This window comes from Dromaius novaehollandiae, chromosome 3 (assembly GCF_036370855.1).
Source record: "Dromaius novaehollandiae isolate bDroNov1 chromosome 3, bDroNov1.hap1, whole genome shotgun sequence".
In the NCBI taxonomy this organism is placed as follows: Eukaryota; Metazoa; Chordata; class Aves; order Casuariiformes; family Dromaiidae; genus Dromaius; species Dromaius novaehollandiae.
In genome coordinates, this window is record NC_088100.1 from 3,113,665 (window position 1) to 3,139,202 (window position 25,538).

The 25,538-nt window shown below is 39.3% G+C and overlaps 1 protein-coding gene across 2 annotated transcripts in view; it reads left to right on the forward strand.

Moving 5' to 3' along the window:
• Positions 1-25,538, forward strand: part of MSRA (methionine sulfoxide reductase A) — a 276,740-nt gene that overhangs the window by 153,200 nt on the left and 98,002 nt on the right. For both annotated transcript variants that reach the window (XM_026102001.2, XM_064508280.1), the window contains one exon: positions 15,780-15,884. In XM_026102001.2, coding sequence (XP_025957786.2) covers positions 15,780-15,884 — 105 coding nt within the window. The remainder of the gene's footprint in view (positions 1-15,779; positions 15,885-25,538) is intronic.

The following is a 25,538-nucleotide window of genomic DNA, read 5'->3' on the forward strand; positions in this document are numbered from 1 at the left end:
AGCCAGACACGGAGTACGGGGCTATCATGCCCAGGGGTACTTTTACTCGTTACGGAGGCATCTGTGCTTCAGGGGAAGGCAAAAATGAAACAAAGACAAATGAGCCAAAATACATCTGGCTATTTATATAAAGAGAGATGGGAGGAGATTACTTTCTGAGCAGCTGAAGCTCCAAAGCATAAGATTTGATCAGAGTCATTGTTTTAATGAGAGCTGCAAAGTGTTGTGTTGAGCATTAAAAAAAACCAGTGCTGTCCATAAAGTTCATGAAAGAAAGGAAAGATAGGCTAGAGCCATAGATTCATAAATTCAGATATTGTGGATTATCGCCATGACCACCCGCACTGACCATCTGCATCTACCAACCATCGAGTTCCTTGCAGAAGCTTGGGTTAAAAATATCTTAGAAAGATAAATAATGGCAGGGATGTATTCTTCACAGTTAGGAAATTGCATTTTATTTCTGGTTGAATTTACCTAACCTCAGCTTTCAGCAGCAGGATCTTCCTATGCTTCTCTTAGCAAGACTGAAAAGACTCTCCCAGTATGAGGGGAAAAAAAAAAAGTACTCCAAGGAATGGTACCTGTAAGAAAGAAATTTGTGCCCCTTATTTTGCCAGACTGGATGTTATTAAATTTAAATAGCTCTCACAGTAGTAGGTATTGTACAATAAACATAAATGCAAGCACAGTGATTCACACTATTTGAATATACAACTTCCCTGAGTTTTGTGTTTTAATCGATATTAACAATTGCGCTTTTTTGCATTATTTTCTAAGTATTTTTGGGAATCCAAATTGGGTGCTTCATTTTTGGACAACTTAATGTCAAGGAATAGTGTTTTCACTTGAATTAAAATCCTTTCTTTTCCTTTCTTAAATATTCCCATTTAAATGGGAATTTTAGAAGGGATGCAAGTAACCTCTAATTTAAAACTCTTCATTTGTGAATAGTTGAGTAGAAATAATGGATAGTCAAATACAATGAATGTTCATTAGGTCTAAGCAGGAGGTAAATGCTTTCACTGGTCTAATGTAAAGTGCAACATTTACATTTTAGAAAAATGGCAAAAATATTTTTTGTTGCATGTAAGTAGCAGTATTAGACTATTTACTAGAGTCAATTGTAATTAATTTCCTCTGTGGCTGAAAAAAAGTTGCTCTTATTGGTCTTTTACAGCATAATTAATCATCAGTAATAATTCATTTTATGTGGCTTCTTGAGGTTAAACATTGGCACAGCCATTCATTAAAATTGGGGTGAGAATTAATGTCTAACAGGTTTGCCAGAAAAAGTTAAATATCTGTAAAGATTTATTAAAGGTTAATGATTGATCTACTTACTTTTATTTTTTAACCTTGAGCTTTAGCATGGGTCATGGAGCTGTAGAAATATATTAGCTGGTGTTTGATCACTTTCTAGCGGTTAATGGTCTTTCTGAAACCTGTGACACAAGGAAGCGTGTTCTTCACTGTATTCTTTAGATGTTTGTCATCACTACATGGTGCGTTATGCTCTGGGTGAGCTTCTAGGAATGAAGAATTCCACTTACTGTAATCAGGACATATTCTAAAATCTTGATATGGCACCAGATAGAGCAAGCTGCCTCTTTTCTCTGGAGGGACATTGAAGGGAGGACTGGGAACTAAACTTGGGATCCAGAAATTGTTAAGTCTTCCCAGCAGTTTAAGTGAATGTCAGGACTGTCTCTTATTCTGTATTTGTACAGCTCCTTGCACAGCACTGTGCAAGTGCACAGCTATAGTTTGCACTGTAATATCCAGCTATCATAATTATACTTAAATAAGGCAATAAAGGGGAGCAGATGCTGCTTTCTAGCAGAAAGACAATCCTTTGCTCTATTGTATATTCTGCAGGGTCCCCAGGAGGGGCTGTGATTGCAAGGAACTCCTTGCCAGTGCCTCTGGTCACCTTTATCTTCATGATGATAAAAAAGAAAATATTGTCCTCAGTGTGCTTCAACACCTTCTGCAGTTAATGAAGAACAATCTATGGTTCCCTCATGGTGGGCAAATTGCCCTGAGCCTGCTGATGGGTAACGCCAGAACAGATGCTGACTTGTGTCTTCACAGTCTCCTGATTACCAGGCTGTAGATAGAATATGACATCATTTCTGATTAAAATAATTTGTGATGTCAAAGATCAGACCAAGTACCAGATCTCTGTGGTTTCAGTTCTTCGTAAGCAGATTCTTTGGAAGTTACTTGATTAACGAGCGTTGCACAGTAGCTAAACTGTTCTCAGTGAGCTCTCTGCAGTTCTAAGCACTCTGTTGTTTTTCTGGCATTGTGATGTAGATTAGGAGCATGAAAAAAATCACTTATTGCTCAGGATTTAGGTGGACAGGGGGGTGCTTTTCTCACCATGGCTACTGCTGTGTGAGGAGCAGGAGGAGAAGCACTCCTGACTGGGTATGCTGCATCTCCACAAGGACACTTGTTTGGCCTGGTAGCATAGATACACCAGCAGAAGTCCATTAGTGGAGAGATGCTCTGGAGCTGAAGTAGTCAAAACCCAGGAAGCCTTGGAGCAAAATGCATTTGTATCTAGAAGTCTTCCTTCCAGCCTCACTGAACATAGATCTTTGGGTTGGCTCATCCTTTTCCCATCTTTGCCTCATTGTTCTCCCTTACCTATTTTCTTCCAGTTCAGTCTTCTGCCTTCAAACTCCTGTGACTGTCATCCTTTCAACTTCTTTAAATCTCTTTTTCATCCACCAGCCAACCAACTTTTCCACCTTTTCTGATTTTAATCCCCCTTTCTCACTCTTCTAAGATGGTTTTACCATCCAACAAAGACTGTACATGTTCTTTATCTGTCTTTGACTGTACTGCAATTATTAATATTTACATTAGGCAATTTTTAGTTCCCTCCCTCAATAATCCTTCAGGCATGTCACTTTAAGAAGGGCAATAGTTATAGTTTATAGTCAAAATAGTAGGATTTCAACAGCTTTTAAAGGGAAGGCATACTTTTGTTAAGCCAATAGAAATGAAATAACTAAATATAGTTCTAATACTTTTGATTTGGAGATTTTTTCCCTGATCCTTAAGATACTTCTCTGCAGTCCCTCTGTCATGTCTGCAGTCTGCTTTCATTTTGAAAGATGTCCTGATTTGTCTTTGTGCCCAACCATTGGCCTTTTATCAGTTCTCTATGGCAGCTTCATCACAACATGGAATTTTGTAATTATTGAGCTTTCTGTAATGAATATCAGCTAAACCCAATGGCTGTTCACTCTTCTTTTCCAGACATTCCCTTAGCTGTGTTCCAGATATATAAATTGTCAACATTTTGTCTTTTTAGGCGCTTATCCACTTACACAGTTTATTTCTGTTAAAGACTTTCTCAGAAAGCAGGTTGCTTAGCCATTTTCAGAACTTTCTTTCTAGAATTCTTTTATTAGTTTTGGTGTACATAAAAATGCTTGTCTAAAGCCTTTGGCTAGAATGACTTGATTCTGAATTTTTGTCCTAGTAATCTTTTCCCTAGAGGCCTCTGAATGGCTGCTTATTCCTGAAATCATTCTACAGAGAAAAGAATAAAGCTACATTTTTTGTTATTCTAGTTGAAAAGCACCGGTATTAGAGTATCATACTGTCTTTTCTTCTTTATCTCCCAGATTATTTAATGTTTTCAAACTCCTTACTTTGAGATTGCTATAAATAGATGTCTCTAGGCATTATGTTTACCTCCATTTGTCCCTGTTCAAAGTTGCTTTCGAATCATCACATATTCATTACACTTCTGTTATTCTTTTCTTTCCATTATGCCCATTTACTTAAGGAAATTCTGTGATGTGTCGCATAACTGTATTACGATATTACAGACATTCACAGAATCACAGAATGCTTGAGGTTGGAAGGGACCTTTAAAGATCTTCTAGTCCAACCCCCCTGCTCAAGCAGGGTCACCTAGAGCACATTGCCCAGGATGCTCTCCAGATGGCTTTTGAATCTCCAAGGAAGGAGACTCCACAACCTCTCTAGGCAACCTGTTCTGGTGCTCGGTCACCCTCACAGTAAAGAAGCTTTTCCTTATGTTCAGACGGACCTTCCTGTGTTTCAGTTTGTGCCCATTCCCCCTCGTCCTATTGCTGGGCACCACTGAGAAGAGTCTGGCCCCATCCTCCTTACACCCTCCCTTCAGGTTTTGATACACATTGATAAAGTCCCCCCTCAGTCCTCTGCAGGCTTCTGCAGGCCCAACTCTCTCAGCCTTTCCTCAAAAGAGAGATGCTCCAGTGCCTTCATCATCTTAGTGGCCCTTCACTGGACTCGCTCCAGTAGCTCCACGTCTCTCTTGTACTGGGGAGCCCAGAACTGGACACAGCACTCCAGATGCAGCCTCACCAGGGCTGAGTAGAGGGGGAGGATCACCTCCCTCGACCTGCTGGCAATGCTCTTCCTAATGCTCTTGGACAAACCTTCCATTAAGACCCTTTTCTGGAGACTTGGGCCTTTAATATCTCCTTACTCCCAGGACTGTTCCCAGTTCTCCTGGAAATCATCCCCTTCCAAACAACAGGGTATTCTTGGTTTCCATTTGCATTTTCAGAAACAAGTGATAGTTGAAGCAAGCAAGTAAAGCTTTTCATGAGACATCAATAGTCAGGCCTTTGAACACTTTCACCCTTTGTCTTCTTTAAACACCATCTTTTTTGTTGTTTTGTTTTAGGAGCTACAAGAAACATAAGAAATATTCTGTCAAATTAGAAACAACCGGCGAATAATGGCCTCCATTTCCTAATCATTGTGAATTTCCTTTAGGACTGAGTAGGTTTTTTAGGCTCCTGCACCCACTCTGCACTACTAGGACAGATCGTTTTGGGAAATCACTCTTCAATCAATCTTTGATCTTTGCAGTCAGCTTCCTCTGTCCCCAGCTGACTCAGCAGGCAGAAAGTTCCCCTTCCTCAATGACTTGTCCTTTGTTTCGCTCCCTATCTGTCAGAGTTTTTAAGTGATTGTATCAGCATTTGGTTTATTCACTACTCTTTCAGGAAAATTTCCATGCTTCAACCATCTACCTTCATTTTTCAGTCATCTTGTTGTTGCTGAGCACTTCATTTTTGAAGCTGTTTGTATTGTGACTTTACATTGTCTTCTGTGAGAAGGGCATGACACAAGTCCTAAACTGAGGTAGCACATTCATAATTCAATCAAAATTCCATCACTATGCATAGCTCCATTCCTGAAATCATCAGTCTCCCACCTCATACATAGCAATGGATTGCGTCGGGAGACAACTTGACAGCATGCGTTCCCCATCTTACATATGAAATCCTGAGGGAGATATTAGGATACTTGCTCAAAGTGACATTGGAGATCTATGGCTGGACCAAAACTGAGCCAGATGACTGCAGTTTATGCCTGTGGATTTTACATTAAAATAGAGATTAAAGGAGCAATTTAGTTGCTTAAACAGGCAGCCATTTAGATGCTATAAGGTACCTGAGACATCCACACATGGCTGACAGATTGTCACAGGGCCCGTAGGAGGCCTGTCTCCTTCTGGAGCAGTAGCTGGAGTCCAGGTGATTTGTCCTAAGTCCTCACAAAGGAGACTAGATGCCTCCATGGCACAACTGAACTAGTCCCTTAATTTCATGTAGTTTAAGATACCATCCTCTGTATTTAGTGTGTTAGAAAAGATAACTTCTTCTGGAAATAGTAGGTAATATAGACAAATTATTACCATACGAAATTACTCACCTGAAGTCAAAACTGCATCACCATATGTATTCCACACATCATAACATAACTGCTTTTTTATTATCTAAGTGTAGTAATATTGTTTGGCTTTGCACCATAATATTTATTCTAGGTAAGGCTGTGCATTTGGGCTTTCAAAGTATAAAAATGCTGTCAGCACAAGGCTTATCATATTTAGAGAAATTATGTTGCATATCCGGAAAATTAATTCTGAAGAATGAGATGTAATAGTGGATTACAGTCCGCAAAATGTGGGTAGTTGAAACCAAATCTGGAAAGGACTTTGAACTCTTTAAGACAAAGGAATGGTGCAACTGTGATGTAGTGCTAATGTTTTATCCTCTAAGTTTTTCATATCCATGGATAACAGGATATATTTCCTGGGCAGATCTTTATTCGCTGTGTTTATCTATTATGATAAAAAAAGTCAACATTTTTCATTAATTTAATTTTTCAAAGGAGCTTTGCAGTGAAGCAATCTTCTGAGCTACTAAATTCATAGTTGTACGACAGCAGAAATCAATGATATCAGAAGTGGAATAAAGCAGAGTGGAGTTAAAAGCAGTGGCATAGCGAATTTTGTGCTTTCATAGATGGCCAAAGTTTTAGTTGCAGTCCAGTAGCTGCAGTTCAGTACACGTCCTATCCACTAAGCAAAGAGTAGTAGGCTCAAGCTGGGTGCCCCAAAGTCTTACACTGCTGTGTTTGGTTCCAGTCCTCTTCTTTTTCCATACTTCCTTTTCTCTTGTTCAAGAATGACTTGTATACCTAATACTAATATACAGTTTCTCTTAGTGGTGCTTCTCTACTGTTACCAGGATCATCACAGGCATTAGACAGACTTTTTCCTAAGAAGACTCTGTTTTAAAAAAATAGAAGTCTTCTTCCCCTTGTTTTGATTTTTTTCCCTGTGTTACTGATATGTTTATTATCTAATACAGGGTAGAGCAATAAACACATGGAATGCAGCAACTTTGAGGAATGCCAAAGTAGAAGGGGATGAAATCAAAGAAAATTATTGTATTATCTTCAACGTAGAATGAGTTGAGAAAATGCAATAAATGTGTTGTGGGTTTTAGCCGCTCTTATTAACATAAACAAAAGATATAGTGTTACTATACAGTTAAATCAAAACTGTATTTTGTGCTGTTACTGTGCTGTTATGAAGGCTTAAGAACAAGTAGTAGATTTTCTTGTGCTTTCATGGAGGAGATGGAAATAAACATATTTGGAGTGAAAAATGATGAGTTCTGTATTTTGTTGTAGTCTTCCACAGCTTGGATCCTAGGCTGAGAAAGAATATTGAATGATTTGTACTGCATTATGTTATTAAGTGTTTCAGTTCCAGCCAGGAATGTGACACATTCAGCACATATCTTTTGAAGAAATTCAGGGACATTTTTCAAAACCACCTGTCTTCAATATCTTCACTTTATCATTGTGTGTTCATATGGCCATATTTTTGACCTTTTTTCATTTCTTATCGCTCTCCAAACTGCTTTTTATGAGATACATTGCATTTTTTCAGTATTTGAAATTCTGTGAAATATGTTTTTGTTTCCAAGAGCAGAATTTAAAGTTTTTGTTAGAGCAATGGTTATTTTAGCATTCTGTTTTTACAGCATACAGTATAACCTAGTTATGCCTCAACTCTTGGCTCAGGAGCAATGTGAGATACTGTCATTAATTCTAGATTGCTGTTAGTTATAAGGCTAAGGTTCTGTGATTCCCATTACTTCTTCTGTATTTAATCCTTCATTTTATAAATTAACTTTGTAATTAGTGTATCCTAATCTAAAGCAAGCATTTCTCACTTTAAAAATTGCATATCTGCTTGTTTTGTTCTATATCCGCATAGCCTAGGCTAGATGTTCACAAGCTTGGCACCACATTTCCATGGTGCCCAGTATAACCAGTTTGTCAGTAAACATAATTAACTGATACCTAGTCCCTCAGTTCATTTGCTGTCTAAGTTTAGGTTTAAATTTGGGCTTTTAAGTGAGAAATTTGTAAAAGTACAAATATGGTGTCTTTCTGCTTTCAACTCTGTAGCTGACAGATGTTAAATCACTTATATAAAGATGATATAGAAATTGTAGTTGGGTTACAGGATACTTCATCAACCATGATGAAGAAGATAACGCCAAAGGCCCAGCTCTTTGTGAGGATAACCGTGTTTGGGATAGACAGGCTTCGTTAAAGCTAAGTGAGCAAAGGCTCATACATTCACAACATTTAAAGCTGGTAAGGGCTCACTGCATTAATTAATTTGACATCTTTTATATCATAGGTCATTACGTTTCAGCCAGTTACTATTGTATTAAGCGCTATAACTTTTTCATTAATGTTTAAGTGGTATTTGTCTGAAGTGTTTCTCCTGGAAGGAAATCTGATTTAATTTCAAAACATCAGGAGATGGAGACTCTACCACTTTCCTTCTTGGTTCGTAGGAACATCGGTTGACAAGAACACTGAATGGCCCAACAGTACAACAGAGCAATGTGGTACTTTCTAGCAGATAACCATCTTCAGAATTAAAAGTGTGTGCCTACTTTTCCATTTGAATTTCCCTGGTTTCAGCTCCTACCACTGACTCTTGAGATACCTTTTCATTGCTAGTTCAAAGACCCCTTTTGCACTTGGTCATCTCTTCCTGAGAAGATGCTTACATCCTTTAATTAAATCACCTCTGGATTTTCTTTTTGAAAGGCTAAATACATCATGCTCTTTATGGCTGCCACTGAAATTATTTTTCAGGCCCTTGAATTAGCTTTGTGGCTCTACTTAATGCTAGGATTGATCTCACCAGTCCTGTTCTTGCCCACTCCTTTTTCCACTTAGGCATCCCAATGCAGGCACCGTTCCTTCTCTATTGCAATATTGCAAAGGGATTCCACATTTAGTTGCTTGTCTACTGCCACCCTTACACTTTCCTCAAAGATTGTTCCCCACTTGTAGATGTGGTGTGTGTACCTTGTTCCCTTAGGTAAGGTTTTACGTATGACTGTATTTTAATGCATTTTTGATCGAATGGTCCCAGCACAGCAAGTGCTCAATTTATAAGACCATCCTGTCTGCCTTCTCGTCTCATCTACAGATTTTAAGAGCGGAGATTTTATATTTCTTTAAAATTATTGATGAAAGACTTGAACAGCAACAGGTGTTGTACCAGTCCCTGCAGAACACAGATAAAAATGCTGCCATTCAATGCTCGTTCCCTTTAGACAATTTTTTTAGAACTGTCATTTAGACAATTCTTAATCCATTTAACATGTGCACTATTGATATTGTATAGTGCTAATTTTTTAATCAGACTGTCATGCAGCAATAAGTCAAATGCATTAATAAAGTCTAAGTCTATTACATCCATGCTATTACATTCTACATTTATTACAACTAGACTTGTAATTTCATCAGAGAATGAAATCGAGTTTGGCTGACAAGACCTATATTCCATAGAACCGTGTTGACTGGCATTAATTATATGTCTACCTTCGACATTTTTTCCTTAGCTGAATGTCATATGAGATGTTCTTTTGTATTGTCCAGCACCAATGTCAGACTAATCCCTTAGACGATGTGGCTCATCCAGGTCTGTGATCTCTGCTCCGTACTGGCCGACGAAGCGACACAACTCAAAACAGCGATATCCCGTATTGCGTGTCACAGCCAAAGCATGTTCTATAGCACACAGAGATTTCTCCCGGTACAAAGGGTAAAGAAACTGTCCCCTGACATCTGCAACAAATCATTGAAACATTTTTTGGAGCTGAAATTCCTTTTGAACAAAATTAAATCAGAAGAAAACTCTCCACTACTTAATGCAGTCCAACTGTGCATGGTGCTCAGTCCACAGGACGAGAGCAGAGCGGGTCCCACGCAACCGTTTCTGAAATGTTTGCAGTGTGGACACTCGGGACTGGCTCTCTCATTTTACAATTTAGTAATTTAGTAAAGGAAAGTAAGAACTTTTTGTAGTTGTACCATATAAACTGTACAGCCATACCATATAGCTGCACCATATATACCTGCAAATAAGGAAAAAAAATCATTAGTTGTCATGTTGTGTAAATTTTTAGAAAAAAAAGCAATATTCTTTGATCAAACTGATAAATAATATTCCTTATTTTAAAGCCATTCAACTACTTTTACTGAAAAATATGGCTGTTTTACTCTGAAAAAATTAGCAGTGAACAACGTTGTGTACCCCAATTTTCAGTGTGACCTTTTAACCTCAGAATGGTAAAAAAAAAAGTAACTGTGATAGTCACCAGAAATGCATTTTCTAGCAGATTTGTCATTTTATGAGCCATATAAACACTTCTAAAATTTTCATTTACTGTGTAATTCATATGACCTCTATTAAAACCAATAATATACTTTAAAAAAATTCTCTTCTTAGATATATGCACAATGTTGTGGCTGTGGTATGTGTTACATTCGGGAGGCACTAGAATCAGGCATGATTTCCCGTGGTCCTTTTTTGGGCAGAAGTTCCTAGAATTTAAGCAAAATTCTATTAAGATTACCAACTGCAGAATTGGCCCATGGTGACACACTTATTTTCCCTGCTGTATATTTACATATATGTTAATACAGCTGTATAAAAGAGCATGGGTCACACAGAGAAGATAAAGCATTACATTCTGTAAAGCAGCGAATCAGAAATTCATAGTGGATACTGAGCCAGGTTACCTTGAATTCAGGGGATTTTTCTGTCGGTTGGATTCGCTGAGTCAAGAACTATTACTTTTCTGAGTACAAAATATGAGCCTGCTCCAGTGAAAGTCTCTCATCTGTGTTAGGCAGGAGGTCAAATGAAATTATCATTACAGACCCTTCTCCCCTTAAAAATCTATCAATCTATGATTATTTCCATCCTTTTCACCCCCATTACTCTGAAGGTAGCGAAGCAGAAGATAAGTAGATTGTCAAAATGTGAGTTCTCAGTGTATTATTATCTAACCTTTGCTTATTTAACACATTGCTGTTTTAGGGAGAAAATGGAAATTTTATTATTGATACCTACAGCATAATAAAAATTCCCAGGCTAGTTTGGAGAAACAGATGCTCAAAAGACTTCCTACTTTTTCATGTAATACTTTGCATATTCACTAGGGCCTAGCCTTTAGCTAGCACAAATTGTTTTTGCTCCAAAATCAATAAGCTCTGAAATCTCTATCAGCTGAAGACCTGTCACCCATTCCTTCCAATTATATTTAGACATTTACATTTATGTCAGAAAATGAATGAGAGAGACTGTTATGAAAAAAAGTGTATTGCACCAAGGAAAAGGGAAGGAATATGCACAAAAGTAGAAGCTGAGGGACCGGCTGGTGCTGGGATTTATCGGTACGGGCGCAGCCACAGTGGACTTGGCAGCTCTCAGGTGGGTTCCTACGTTACCTGTGTTGTACGCGGGGTGAGACCAGTACTTCAAAATGAGATTGCAAACAGGCAGCACATTGAGGATTGCTGTTAAGAAAACCATTTAAAAACCTTCTGTGGAAAGAGTCTCTTGATTTATCCCTTTCACAAGCTTTGGTGCCTCCTGCTTTACAAGACTTACAGCCCTGTAGAGTATCTCCTGGAGTTAGGCCCTTTATTTCAGTGGGTAAGGAGAGGCAAATCCTTTTTTCTTAAAGAAGAGGGGCACGAAGGCATAGTTTTGTCGTTCCTTGAATTTTATAACTTATTCACCCAGGGCTGGGCTAGCTGGAGATGAAGCCCACATGTCATGCAACGGTGCCGTAAGTGCTGGGTGAGTGGATATTTGCAGGTGAGATGCTCTCAAGCTGTCCTTTTGAAGTCGTTCCACTTTGCAGGAAATAATTAAATGCTTAGTGGATACAGCAAGTTAGAAAGAATGAGTATGCCTCTATAATCCGTTGGCTTGGGCACTCACCTGGGAGATGATTAAGTAGGTGAGACGCTAAACACTATTAGGAAGAAAAAAATTGAAGCACAGAGGTGTCACTCAGATGTCTTTTTCCATTGCTCTTTATAGGAACATTTTTGCCAGGATGAATCCCCACTGAAAGAGCTCACTGTAGCTAATCCTCTGAGAGTGGCTATGTTTTCTAAGTGGGGAATGGATATAGGATAAACAGACAATCTGCCGTTGGCACGCAGCCCTCTCCGCCACGGTGTAATAAAGTCTTATCATCGGCAGCTAGGTTCTTCTATGCCTAAGCTCATTCAGAAGCTGAAGGAGAACTGAGCACCATAACTGGAAATCCAATAATGGCACCTATAAATAAAGGATTTCTATTTCCACATTTAACAGCAAATTAAATTACATTTAGTGATTCAATACATTATTTTGAAAAACATGATTCAAACTTTGAGCTTTTGGGGGGAAGGCTTCTAAAAATATTCATACTTGTTAAATCTTCTTGGAACTTAAAGTGAAGCATACTTTTACTGTTGAATATTATAAATCAGCTAATTAAAAGCAATAGGTAAGCTGTGGATACTATGACCCTCAGACTTAGTAGAAATGGGCCTTTAGTGAGAAAGTCTGAGAGAGGCACTAAGGTGAAGAGCTAAATATCCCTGAAAGAATAGAGTCCATCACTGATCAGGTTAAATCCCTTCATCTGTTCAGCGTTAGCCTGTTAAATTTCTCATTAAAACAGACATGCAGCTTTTTCGAGAGCAAATGGGTTTATTGTTTCTCATTGATTATTGCCTGCCCTTTTAAAGAAGTCTTATAAAAAGATTTGAAATACTTCCATGTTTTTTTTAAAATGGAGAGCAGTGGTTCATTGGTTGGACGCCTGCTGTTTTTTGGTGCTGTAGTGTCCCAAAGGACTGAAACCCAAACATGTTTGTTCTGTCTTCAATGTCAAACTTATGCCTAATGCAAAAAGTGACTTCAGATAAATAGGAAGAGCCCAGTTTCAGTTTCCCTTTGTCACTTTGGCTGCAGCAGAGTCATGTCCATCAGCACAGAGGAGCTGATAGTTTCCACGTACAACTTAGGACAACCTCAGAGCAGCTTTTGATTCCTCATGTTAAGATACATTGCAACTGCAGAAAGATTGTTCTTGTTCTTCCCCTACTACTGTCTGTTTTCTGTGCTTTTTATGGTTAATCTGTCCCACATGAAGCCTTTTACCAATCTATTTGCTCATGTGGACCCAGCTGATTGGTCCAGTTTCCATTAAAAATTATTGAGAAGTAGGAGTGCTCACCACAAATGACTAAGATTGTTGATGGTATAAATAGCCACAACATATCCTGAAAGAAAATCCACTAGATTGTGGAAAGGCTTTGAGGAAAATTAGAGGTGAATCTGGTAGGCCCAGCAGGCATTACCTCCTTGCTTTTCCTCTGAGGATAAATATTGATTATAAATATGCACTGGTTTCTAGCTGTATTTTTGCCACACATCTGAGGATTTTTTCTTCAGGTCAGGTTATAGTTCTTGGAGTAGCACTGTCATTCCCTTATTCAGAAAAAAAGAAGAAAGCTGATTCTTTGAACTTCTGGCTTAGTCAGAGCAGACAGTGTTGACAAGATGTAATTGCTGCTCCAATTGAGAGGTAAGGTAATGCCTCTGTTGTTTTGAAGTTCTTTAAGAAAACTCTGTTGTGATCTAAACCTAGTCGTCTTAGACATGCAATTTGCTCCTGAGTGATAAGAACCTTTCATAAGGTTTGCATCATCCTTAAAAAAAAGAAACAGAAGAGTTGAAAGGAGCCACTCCTTACTCTCTTTTGAGCTGTGTGGCATCGGCTTACCTGGCTCAAGCAACAGCACAATTTCAGACCTCGGCTTTAGCTAAGGCAAACACTGGTATCTTCCCTGGTAGCTCGTATAAAACTATGAAAACTGTGATGAATTCCCTCCCTGACTCAAGCTGGCCATCAGTTTATGCCAGAATGTAGAAAGGCAATCTCACTTTATTAGCAGGCCAATTATCTGTGGCTTGTATTTTTATTCTTATAAATGTATAATCCCTTTTCTGTTAACCTGCTGTCAAATTGTGCCTTCAGATAATGAGTGGATTTGTTTGGCTTCAATAGTGGTGGTGCATGTGAAGGAGAAATTGGGCTGTCATTTACTGGACAGCATCCTGGTGGGCAGGATGACATGGCTTTAGCTACAGGTTTCATATAACTTGTACATTTTTGCCTTATCTCAGCGTATTTTTGTTGTATTGGAGCATGCTAGATAGGAACCAATTTGATTTTATCAGAATTTCCATGATGGACACATTACAGGTTTCCTCCTCTGCATTCTAGACTAAATTTAATCCTTGTCTTTTAAATCTTTTTAAACCTTATATTTTAAATCTCTTTTCATAGCTAACCCATCCCTCTATGCCTCATTTTGGTTTTCTTCATTTCAGGTGTCCCAGTTTAATTGATGGCCCTTATTATATCTCTCTAATGTATACTAGCCTCTTTTTTTTGTTGTTGTTTCATTTCTGTTGGTATTGAGCTGGTGTTTTCACTGAACTCCCCTCAATTACTGATAGACTCTGCTTTTTCTTGTTTGGTGACAGCTAATTCAGAAACCATCAACAGACCAGATTCAGCTGTTGGTTGCACTGCTAGCAATTTCAGGCAATTCTATGGAAATCAGTGTAAATGAAATCAAAATCTGTGCTAGTGCGATCAAGTAGCTTATTATATTCCCTCAAAAGGCAGAGCTGGCCATGAAGTTTACTTTTGCTTAGTATTTCCTTATGATTTAACTGAAGAGTAGGAGATATATATATTTTTTTCACTCGTGCAGATATTATGCCAACAAAAAATGTCTACATTTCTAAATTCTTGATACATGCTATTGTAGCACTCAGAACAATGGACTTTGATCCTGACTGAGATGTCTGAACACTCATCAATCTAACTATCAAATTGTCACAATGAAAGAAAATTATGTAGGCTGATCCTTCATGGTTTGTGAAGCTGGGTCTTTCAATACTACGAAGAGTATGTAGACACACAAGGAATGAAAAAATAGTGCCCATAAAGTAACGGAAATTAGAAACAATATATTTTAATGTGCTGTAACACATGCTTATCTTCCCTGGACTTCATCTGTGTCCAATTCTGGGCTCCCCAGCACAAGAGAGACATGGAGCTATTGGAGCAAGTGCAGCAGAGGACTACAAAGATCATTAGGGCACTGGAGCATCTTTCTTATGAGGAAAGGCTGAGAGAGCTGGGCCTGTTCAGCCTGCAGAAGAGAAGGCTGAGAGGGGATCTTTTCAATGTGTAGAAATATCTTAAGGGAGGGTGTCAAGAGGATGGGGCCAGACTCTTTTCAGTGGTGCCCAGTGACAGGACGAGAGGCAAAGGCACAAACTGAAACACAGGATGGTCCATCTGAACATGAGGAAAAACTTTACTGTGAGGGTGATGTTGCACTAGAACAGGTTGCCCAGAAAGGTTGTGGAGTCTCCTTCTCTGGAGATATTCAAAACCCTCCTGGACAGGGTCCTGTGCAATGTGCTCTAGGTGACCCTGCTTGAGCAGGGGAGTTGGACCAGATGATCTCCAGAGGTCCCTTCCAACCTCAGCCACTCTGTGACTCTGTGGTCTATCATAATATTCAGTCTGGATCTGTTTGATGCGCTTTGAAGCCCATTGGCATTCAGGGGTTTGGGTAATGTGGAATAGTTCAAAATCATTTCTTTGATCTTATGTAAACATGTCCTTGAAGTTTATTTTTTATATTCAGTTATTGTATCCATTTCTTACCCAATGGCTGATGAAGTCCAGTTTCCTACCATCAAGACAATTCAGACATATAATTTCTCTTATTTTAACATAATATTTAGAATAGGATATTTAAAGTATGGCTAGTTTATCTCACGATGGCCTGGTCCAAGTTGGCAGATGTAGGCATGTTTATAAAAGAATCTGTAAAGAGGCTTGAGCCCAAATGCCGGAATATCAAAACACTGTTATTTTTTTCAAAAAAAAAACAGAAAAGAAAACAAGAGATTGTGCTTTGGATATCAATATAAAAAGCTGGATATGCATGAGCTAATTCAACTAATAACATCAGATTTTATTTTGTCTTTTAAGGTAAAACTGGCCACACAGAGGCTGTACGAGTAGTATATCAGCCAGAAAACATCAGCTTTGAGAAACTGCTCAAGGTCTTCTGGGAGAATCATGACCCGACACAAGGTAGAGTGATGAGTGAGCCAGTATTTAATTATCTTACTAATTACAGCTGGGATAATTAGTGTTTGAGCTGTGTGGAAGAGATGAACCTTGAAATCACACTGGAGCTCAAGAATATGATTGCAGACATTTATTGACAGAGAAAGAGAGGGAGAGAGAGAATGAGCATACAGAAACCCACAATACCCCTCCTCCTTTACAGCTGTCTGGGCTGGGAAAATTCCCACAGAGAGGCACACCAGACAATAGAAATTTTTTTTCAACTTTGATTATGACAATTTCTTCCGTAATGCTATCTTTTGTCTCCTAAATTAAAGCATATTTCTGTACAGCTTCAGAGTTGGCCATTTTATTTGTGCCGAGGACCTTTATCCTCCTTAAATTTGGGAGGGGGTTGGTTTTTATATTCTTAAATGACTGTGAATATCTTTTATGATTAGAGAGAAAAGAACAAAAAGAGATAAAAGATGGGATGTAAAGGCAGCAGCATGTTAGCTATTTGCCGCTTTCAAGTCTTTTGATTTAATTTATCTTTCTTGGAAGAGGCTTCATGATGACATTACACACATCTGTGCAAACATAAATGGGAAACTGTGTTGAGAAAACATTTTACATGTTTATATGGTTTCAATAAACATCATGGTTTCAATAAACATCATCCTTTCTACCATTTCCCAGAAATATTACACTCAGTAACTCATTTCAATTTTTTAACAGCTATCCCAATTATGCCACTTGTTACTACATCTGGGAACCAAAAATGCAGATGATACCTACAGAATAGGATACCATCTTGCAAAGTAGTAACTCTGAGAAGGATCTAGGGGCTATTGTGGAGAAGTGCCTTCCAGTGAGCCCACAGTGCAGTGCTGTAACAAAAAAGATTATTGCAGCTCCTGCCTGTATGAAAAGGGGAACATCAGTCAGGGGTAGGGAAGCTACCTTCTGCTTACAGAGTGAGTAAAATCCCAGTAAAATAGAGCATTGTTTGCAGTTTCAGTGTTGACTTGTCAAGAATGATACAGAGATATTGTTGGGAATTCAAAGGAGGGACACAAAAGGGATACAGAGGCTAGAAAACTAACCTAATGCTGTGAATAAACACATTCAACTAATTGAAGAGATATGACACTATGATCAGGTCAACTTTACAGGTACTTATGTGAGGAGAAGATACCTCATAGTAAGGTTGGCAAGGCAGCCACTGGTAAACCATAACAAGATGCAGTAGCTGGGAGCTGAATTTTGAGAAGTTCCACCTTGAAATAAAACAATTTTGCAGCTCTGAGTGTGATTAAATGTCAGTCTCTTTCCATGACTCAGTTTTGAGTTTTTAAGATGAGATCATTTCTCATTTTTAAAAGAGGTGCTTGATTCAATTCATGAGAATAAATTCCCTGTTTGTGTGTCAGGCGTGATGGCCTATACTGGGATCTGTTGATTTATGAGCCTCCCTCATCAACCCATTCCTTTCTAGTTGCATGTTCAGAACAATTTGTCTGCACCATCCTTGAAACACGAGCAGCTCTGCATTGATACAACGGCTATCTTCAAATCGTGCTTCATGGGCTCGGTGGTTTGCTTGTATGGGTCAGGAAGGAAGCTTTCTGGCTGTCTTACAACTGGCTGTATTTAGGTCTTTTTGTTCTTTTTTTCAGTGGCTTATCATAGATTGGCCATAGTTGGAGGCTGGACAGATGTTTTGGTATAGCAGAGAGAATCCTGTCTCTGGATAAATGCTTCCTGGGTCTTGCTCACATGCTGGGAGTCAGACCTGATGGCCAGGACTATAGGACTTTTCACCTTCCAGAGCAGTATGACCTCTGCTAAAAGAATCTGGGCATCTGACACCTATTCAGTGCTCTGCCATTTCTGTAATCTTAGCTTTGACAGTGTATATTTAGTCCCTGCTGGTGGCACATATACAATAGGTCACTCTCTAAAGGACTTCAGTGCTTTAGGCTGACTGAAGTACGTGTGCTGGATGTAATGGGATCTGGGTGAGGTGTAGTAGTTGTGATAAATAGGCCAGATTAGATGATCTCATGGTTCCTTCTAGTCTTAAAATGATGACTCTATGTCTTTATATTCACCTTGCATTCTCACATAACTAAGGTCCAAAATAGTTCCAGTCTGTGCTTTCAGAAGGAAGTTAGATGCTGGCAGATGTGTGATTCGCTCCTTGATTTTTGGCAACTGGGGAAACATCACCTAATTAGCCCGGGCACCGAGCCACACTAATGTGGCTGTATTCCTTCTGGGATGTAAGCTGATATCTCTGCATGACACTGTGCTGTGTAGATACCCAAGCCATTCACAGCCATTGCAGGCATCTGTGTGGCACTGCAGAGCTTGGTGTAAGCATAGCTAAACCGTTATATAAGCTTGACTCAGTAGAATTTCCAAATGGTTCTTCCATAATAATCTGCAAAAAATGAGAGCATCATTTTATCCATACAGAAGATGCCAGTCCCTGAAACCTTTGTATACTCTAGACCTGGCTGATGTAGACAGGTTTCTTTACCTACACATTTCTATGGTTGTGTAATGCTAAACTCTGTTCAAGACCTTTGCAAAGCTCGTCACATCTCTACCACCTTTCTTTAAATGAAGAAAACCTAACCCTCAAGGTCCCAATTTCCAATTCCTTCTTTTCTTCTTGTAAGATAGGGATGGTCTGCTTAATTGCTCAAACATGAAAAGGATATTTAGCAGTAGAAGTTCTATAAGATGGAAATGTTCCTTCACCTTTGTCTGTATCTACCCTTAACTTTGTGTTTGCTCTGGGAAATGTGGTTTTATGTAAAGTTACTGAAAGTGAGAGTTACCTCTTTGACCTACAGTATTTTTCTTCTTTCCTGAAGTTCAAATGTGTGTGAAGTCTTATTTAGTCAGCCATATGGGAATGCACTGTTCGGACTATCAAAGAAGAGATTTTTTGCTAAGCAGTTAAATTAGGAAGATTTCTTGTTCATGAGGTTCTGCACACTTATTGGATGAGTCCAATGTCGTATATAGACAGAGAATGCTGGATTGCTTGAATAGAGTGCTCACTCTGAAGTAGAAAATCTTTATTTGGGGCACTGTCTTATCTTTTCCCCACGGAATTTTCTAATTCAGCTGCAAAGACAAAACAAGTTCTAATGTCACCGAATATCAAGTATGGAAATATTTGTACATTTTGTTTCCGATTATGTTGAAGGACTTTTCAAATATTGACCTAGATGGTACCAACTTGCTAAAGAGTACAGACTGGCAGTTCTAGCCTTCATTATCGTAAAAGCATATTAATGTTCAAATGTTTCCTGCATTCCAAACAATTGGACCTCCTGCCTTCAAGATGAAACCGGCACCTCCCTGGGATTCGAAGTTTCTCTGGGAGGCAGCCTGACTCTTGTTTGTTGAAGTATTATGCAGAAGGCAACAGAAAAGCAGGAACCTTTGATCAAGTCAAACAGTCTCTGAGTTGAAAGAGATTCTCCCAGATGAGCATCTCCTAAGTATGGGGCCCTGATAAAGTCATCCTTGACTATTAATTTAGGCTGTATTTTATAATTCATTACATTTGGGATAGTAAAAAAGCAACAAACAAACCCCCGACTTCTGCCAAGTGGCATATGGTTGTCATCTCTGTTCAGCCTCTGATGCACAGATCAGCATTCCTTCTCTCCTAGGAATAATCTTATCTATAAGAGGATTGCTCTGTATAGCTTGGGAAGTGCTCGAGGTGGTTGCTTCTTTGTGACTGCTACAGAAAAAAAATGATTGTGATATGCTGCAACTGCTGCACAAGAAGCATTTCCTGATCTTGCGGAAAATCAATTTGCCTGTCACTTTGTCTTTCTAAAGTTTATAGAGGCATAGGTCAGATCTGTGTTGCCCTGTTTTTGCAATAAAGGTGACATTCTTGGAGCCTTCAGGATTTTTAAGGTATAAGCCTGACTGCCTCCTTTAAACTGTATCCTTACTGAGTACAGCGGTTCTGCTGGCACCTCCACACTGTGTGTCTAGGGGTATGTGGACTTTCAAACCATCAATCTGTTTGTGTTGTCCCTGAGCCACATAGTGCAGTTTCACAGTAGCTGTAAGGTAATTTTAGACTTAACCATTACAGAAAAGGGCAATTTTATGTCGTCTCCCTCGCCTGTCTGTATGATACCACCTCAGCCTTTGTGTTGACACTGACAATTGCAAAGTTCTGTGATCAAGCTGAAAACTAACCCAGCATGAAGTGAAATCAAATGTAGTTTTCAGCCAGGACTTGCATTGCCAGGAGCATGTTTGCTGGTGGGACCACGCTGCTGCCATTAGCACCGTCCTAGGGTTTGTGGGCCAACTGGGAAACCCAACTTCGCGTACGTTCAGGGAGGAAGATGTCATATTTTATCTGATCAGAGAGTTTTGCCATTATTTGCAGAAAGTCAGAAGCTATTTCTCCAAATCTTTGGAAAAATCTATCTGATAGTGGAGGGGTCTGTTTTATCACGGTGCAGAGTGCACTACGGTTCCTAATTAGCCTAACCCTGAGGTTGTGAGGTTGAAGTCTGACACGTGTCAGCGATTTCAGCCCAATCTAAGGCAGCTTTAATGAAAGGCTCCTTGTTGCATCCATAGCTGTACGAATCCTTTTAGCAGCAAACAAAACAAATGCTGTTTCCCTCGCTTTAAAAGGAGATCCTGTCTTGAACAGGCTCCAAAGCTGTTGCTTGTTTCGGTGGTTCTGCTCCCTGTCTTCATCAAGAGTGCCTAATCCTTCCCAGCCCCCAAGAAATAAGAGTCGCTACAACTGCAGCCCTCTGGAGTGAGCCCCTTTGTGCAAAAATCTTTCATTGCTGCTTCTGGCTTTTGTGAATTAGTGGAAGAAGCCGACTGAACGTCAGGACTCTTTATAGTTTTGGCAGCCTTCTTACTGCGAGGTGAAAGGCAAAGGTGCCAATGGCCACTGTGTCCCAGCAGGTCCTGGACATTTATTTTTAGGCTTCATTCGTTTAGTGTGAATATACAAAAAACCAAAGTTACCAGTGAGTAATCTCATTTCTGCTGCTTTCTGTCATGAAGAAGTCCTTATCTTGCCTGTGTTTATACAGGAAATGTTAGCAGATCTGATGTTTTTCCAGCAGTTGAGGACCATCTGTACTACAACAAACTCATCACCTGCCAGATTCATTCAGAACACCTCTTAGTCCATATGTCTTGTGCATCCACGATAAAGAAGAGATATATGAGCCATTTCTCCTCCCTGTGACCTTCCAAACAGTTTGGCATTTAGCCTTAGTGCTGATACATGAATTCTCCAGATTAATATCTGGTTTTCATTGTGCTGACCCATTTTAGTTGCAGAGGGTATATTTATTTCTCACCAGTTTTGAAGGACTGTACTTTTTTTAGACATTGCATAAGGAATCTATCATCTGCAAATAATTAAAATTAGACACTAGAAATGACATTGTATTGCTAATGAGCAGATGTGTCTACTTATACCAGTGGAAGAACAGCTGTACACATAAAAAATGCTACAGCGACCCTAAACCAGCATTATGTATTCTGCTACAGGCCTGTAACTTCATTTAGAGATTAAAGAACAGGAAAAAAGTAATCTCTCATGTAAAATATAACCATTTTTGATATTCTTTTCACATTTCTGTAAGTCTGTTCCCTTTATATTTTGTACAGAAGTTGCGAGACTCAGATTAAAGCACAGAGCACCTTAGTCCTTTATATCAAATGTTATTAAGAGCCCTGATGGTTCCAGCATTATTGCAAGGTGTAACAAAAACAGTAGAAATGCAAAATCTATTGTCACCAGACATATTAAATAGTATTCAAAATAGAATTATCAGCCCCTCAGGGAGCCATTCTTGGTCCAATACTCCTCAATATTTTCATTAATGACTTGGAGGATACAGTGGAGAGGATACTAATTAAATCTGTGGTAGAGACAATGCTAGGAGGCTCTTGGAGGAAAGGAATAAAACACAGCTTTGTGTTGATAAATTAAAAAAGCCATGGAAATCAATATGCTGAGATACAATAAAGATAAATGTACACTGGTTCCTGCAGGACTGAATGCTCAACAATAGAAATATACACTATTTCAGCTGGTAGGAGAGCATTTGCAACATCATCCGTCTTTTTGGAACGGTCTAGGAATAACTGGAAAAGCCCTGACACTGCACACACTTTCTGGGTCCTCATGAGTGTTACAGGGTGCCGTTAACAGTTGCATTTTTGTGCAAAACAAGGCAAAAATGCATGTTGTCACTGAGCACTGCTGACATAAAATTGGGCAATGGTATCAGTGCCTAGTCTGGTAATCTTTTCATAAGAAAGTAGGCTTCTCTTAGAGACTTGCAGACAATGTGGAACTATAGTGTCACTGCTTTCTCCTCAGTAGCAGCAGGCTGGAGGCATGGGAGAGTGGTGGCCAAGCTTTCCAGAGCTGCTTGGAGCTATAAGGACAGACAAGAAGAAAGATATGGGTCTCTTAAAGCTTCCACAATGTCCACTCTTATCTTCAGATCATTCTAAATCCCTCTTCTGCCAATGAAATCTCAGTGGTGGGATATACTTGACTGATGTCTAGCCACTACCTCTGCAACCAATTTAGTGGTTCCCTGACCATTGGCATCTCTTAAATACCTGTGGTCTATGCATTTTGCAAAACAGCAAAAATACCCTTTACCAGTGGTGCTGAACCGCTATTGCACTTTCAGAATGCAACTTGATTTCTTTCATGAACTGAGATGCTTAATTTCAGCTTGCCTCAAGGATGTTATGCTGTTCGTGTTCTTTGTCCTTTCTCTGGAACTAAATATGCATTAAAAATAAATACTTATTATTAGACTGTTTTGCGTCCCCAGGAATTTCAGCTGTCATGACCTGATTTGCATGTTAGACTCTTTTTATTCAAATAAATTAGAATAGACTTTTTCTGACCTATATTTGCAGTTTAGGAGCTGTTGTTTTTCCACATCACAGTGAGAAGCTGAGATTTGACTCTGCATCTTTTTAATGAGGGGGAGTGTTTGCTAGTGCAGTGGTTGCTGAGATGGCTGAATCGTTTGCATTATAAAATGAGTGGTGCTGAATCAATTCTGGCTCAAGGGCAAAAGTCTTTCTGGGCTCTGGTTTCTTCTTACCTTTAAAAACCACTTTTAGCTTGCTTATTTTATATATGACAATGATGTGTTATCCAGTTCTCCAGAACTACTGAAGATTATCTTTCAGTGTTGCTGCAGTCAGTAAAATGCTGCCCTAAAGATGAGAAAAGCCATGGCATCAGTCTTCGTGCCACTGAAGATGACACTGTGACTCTTAGGCTGTGGGAAGCGTGCACCCATTACTCACGGAAAGGGATTCCTTTTGTACAGACTTTCTGCATCGTCTAGGAACAAGTTTGGAAGATGCTTTTGTTCTATTACAATCTACCTGGGGGTCCCTTCTGGGTTATTTCGAAATTATAGCATAGCCGTGGTTCATTTTAATTCAGGCTTGTTGATTTTTAATTTCTGAAGGAAAATCTGGACTTGTCGATGCTTGACTGTCTTCAGTAGTTTTCAAATATCCATGAAGTCAAAGGGTATGTGGTGTGAATAGCAGCAGCTAGATTTGCATGCATGTTTTTTTAGAATTAGAAAAGAGCAACCTAAGAAAGTCTCTTCCTGCAGCGTTTTTTGGACTGTTCCTAATATTTATACAGTGAAAGCAATAGGCAAAGTTAAAACAAAACAATACCAAATGTTCTTTTCTTCTTCAGATAACCCACTTGTGAATTTACTGTACTGGGGTCTAGAAATCTGAAGCAATGAAGCATGGCATCATTAATCATAGTTTATGGTGATTATTAGTAGGCTTTTAATCTTTGTTTTCGTGTATAATTAGGTACAAGAGGTCAAAGCCAACTCTCTTCCAAACAACAATATTTTCAGTGAATGACTGTTTTTCTCTGTCTGCAATTTTCTCTTGCATATTTATAAGAGCATACTTGTCTGTGCTTTGAGAGAGCAGTGTCCCATGAGTTTATCTGCTGATAAAAGCGAATCACAACACTGTTATTTTTATTATCACTAATTATTTTTATTACTATTGCAGTAACACCTGGTGGATCATAGCAGATTTAGATTCACAGTGCTAACACATACTAAGACATGCCTAAATATAGACAAGATATTAGTGAGCGACAGACAAAAGAAGAGAAAGGAGGAGGCACATAAAGGACACAATAACAAATCTGTGCGGTTCCATAGCCAGGCTCTGTACAGTACCTGACCTAAATAATTGTATTTCTTAATTATATTTCTTCACATGTCCATTTTTTTGTAAGCATCACAACAGAGCTAGTCTATGAAGTGTTTTATGTCCTCCAGTCTCGTGCAGATATCTCCACTCTTTATGTTTATCCAGTGCTGAATAGTATTGGGATCTTAAGTCAGATTCATCTGGTCGGTGTAGATTTGTCAGGCTGGATGCAGTATGAGATAAAGCCACCTAAATTTAGGTGTCTCCATAGGCATAGCTCCCATGGTAGCCAGTGGAGATCTAGTCAACATGGTCAGGTGAATCTGGAAATGACTCATCTCATCCTAAATTAGGCACCTGTGTTTGATCACTTGTATCTGCCTCTAAGGGCAGGCTTTGGCTGCCTAAACCTAGAAGCTTAGTTTGAGCAGCTCCAAGGTGTCTAAGATATTCGCACAGACTTGTCAGGCAGGGCACAGGATTCATGAGAAAGCCTCAACCTTTTTGGACAAATCCCTTTGCACCCCTTCTGCAGCTCTGTTCTCCTCTGGTAAAGAGGGAATATAGGTATCATATACTGGGTGGCATAGATTGGAGCCAAGCCTGGCCACACAGAGGGAGACATTACTGCATTGCAGGTCCTGCAAAATCATGGTAATATTGGTGCTTTTCAATACTGCTCCTTTTTGCTCTTATTTTGATTTTTTTGTAGCAGCATATTGCCTATCAATGGTGGGAATGGGCAAGATATCTTGTTGCTACAAACTGGTGGCAACACTTCATCCCCCAGACTGCAATATTGCTGGAGGTGTCTCATTCTCACAAAAAGCCTTTGCTAAAAGGGTGGTGGAGTTTGTTTTCCTGTGTCTCCATCTTTCTGAAGAAACTCATCTAAGAAGTTTCTCTCTGCCCAAAGAGCTACTGCTACTTTGCACGGTGAGCAGTGTAGGTTGATTGCCACCAACAGTGCTTGTTTACACCAGCATCGGCAATCTTAAGGGAATGAATTTGTTGTGGAGTTTTTGTCCTTGGAGATATTCAGAAGACAGCTGGACACGGCCTGGGCAACCTGCTCTAGGTGACCCTGCCTGAGCAGAGCAGGACTAGATGATCTCCAGAGGTCCCTGCCAACCTCTGCGATTCTGATTCAATGCTGCATCAGCAATCCTGGAATCTTGTGGTTTGATGAAGATTCATGACAAAAAGATGCATTTTCCACCAGATACTTTTGCAACTGAAGTGAGTAAATTGTTCAAAACAAACGAGCCTTTGTTATCTTTAATGAACAAATTAATGTAACGTTGTTGTGGCTGTAATGTTCCGAGTATATATGCAAGTCAGAGTTTATAGGGAGAGATAAGGTTTTGACAGACCGAATGATACAGGTGAAAAAAACAGATAAGCTTTTGGTTCTTCAGT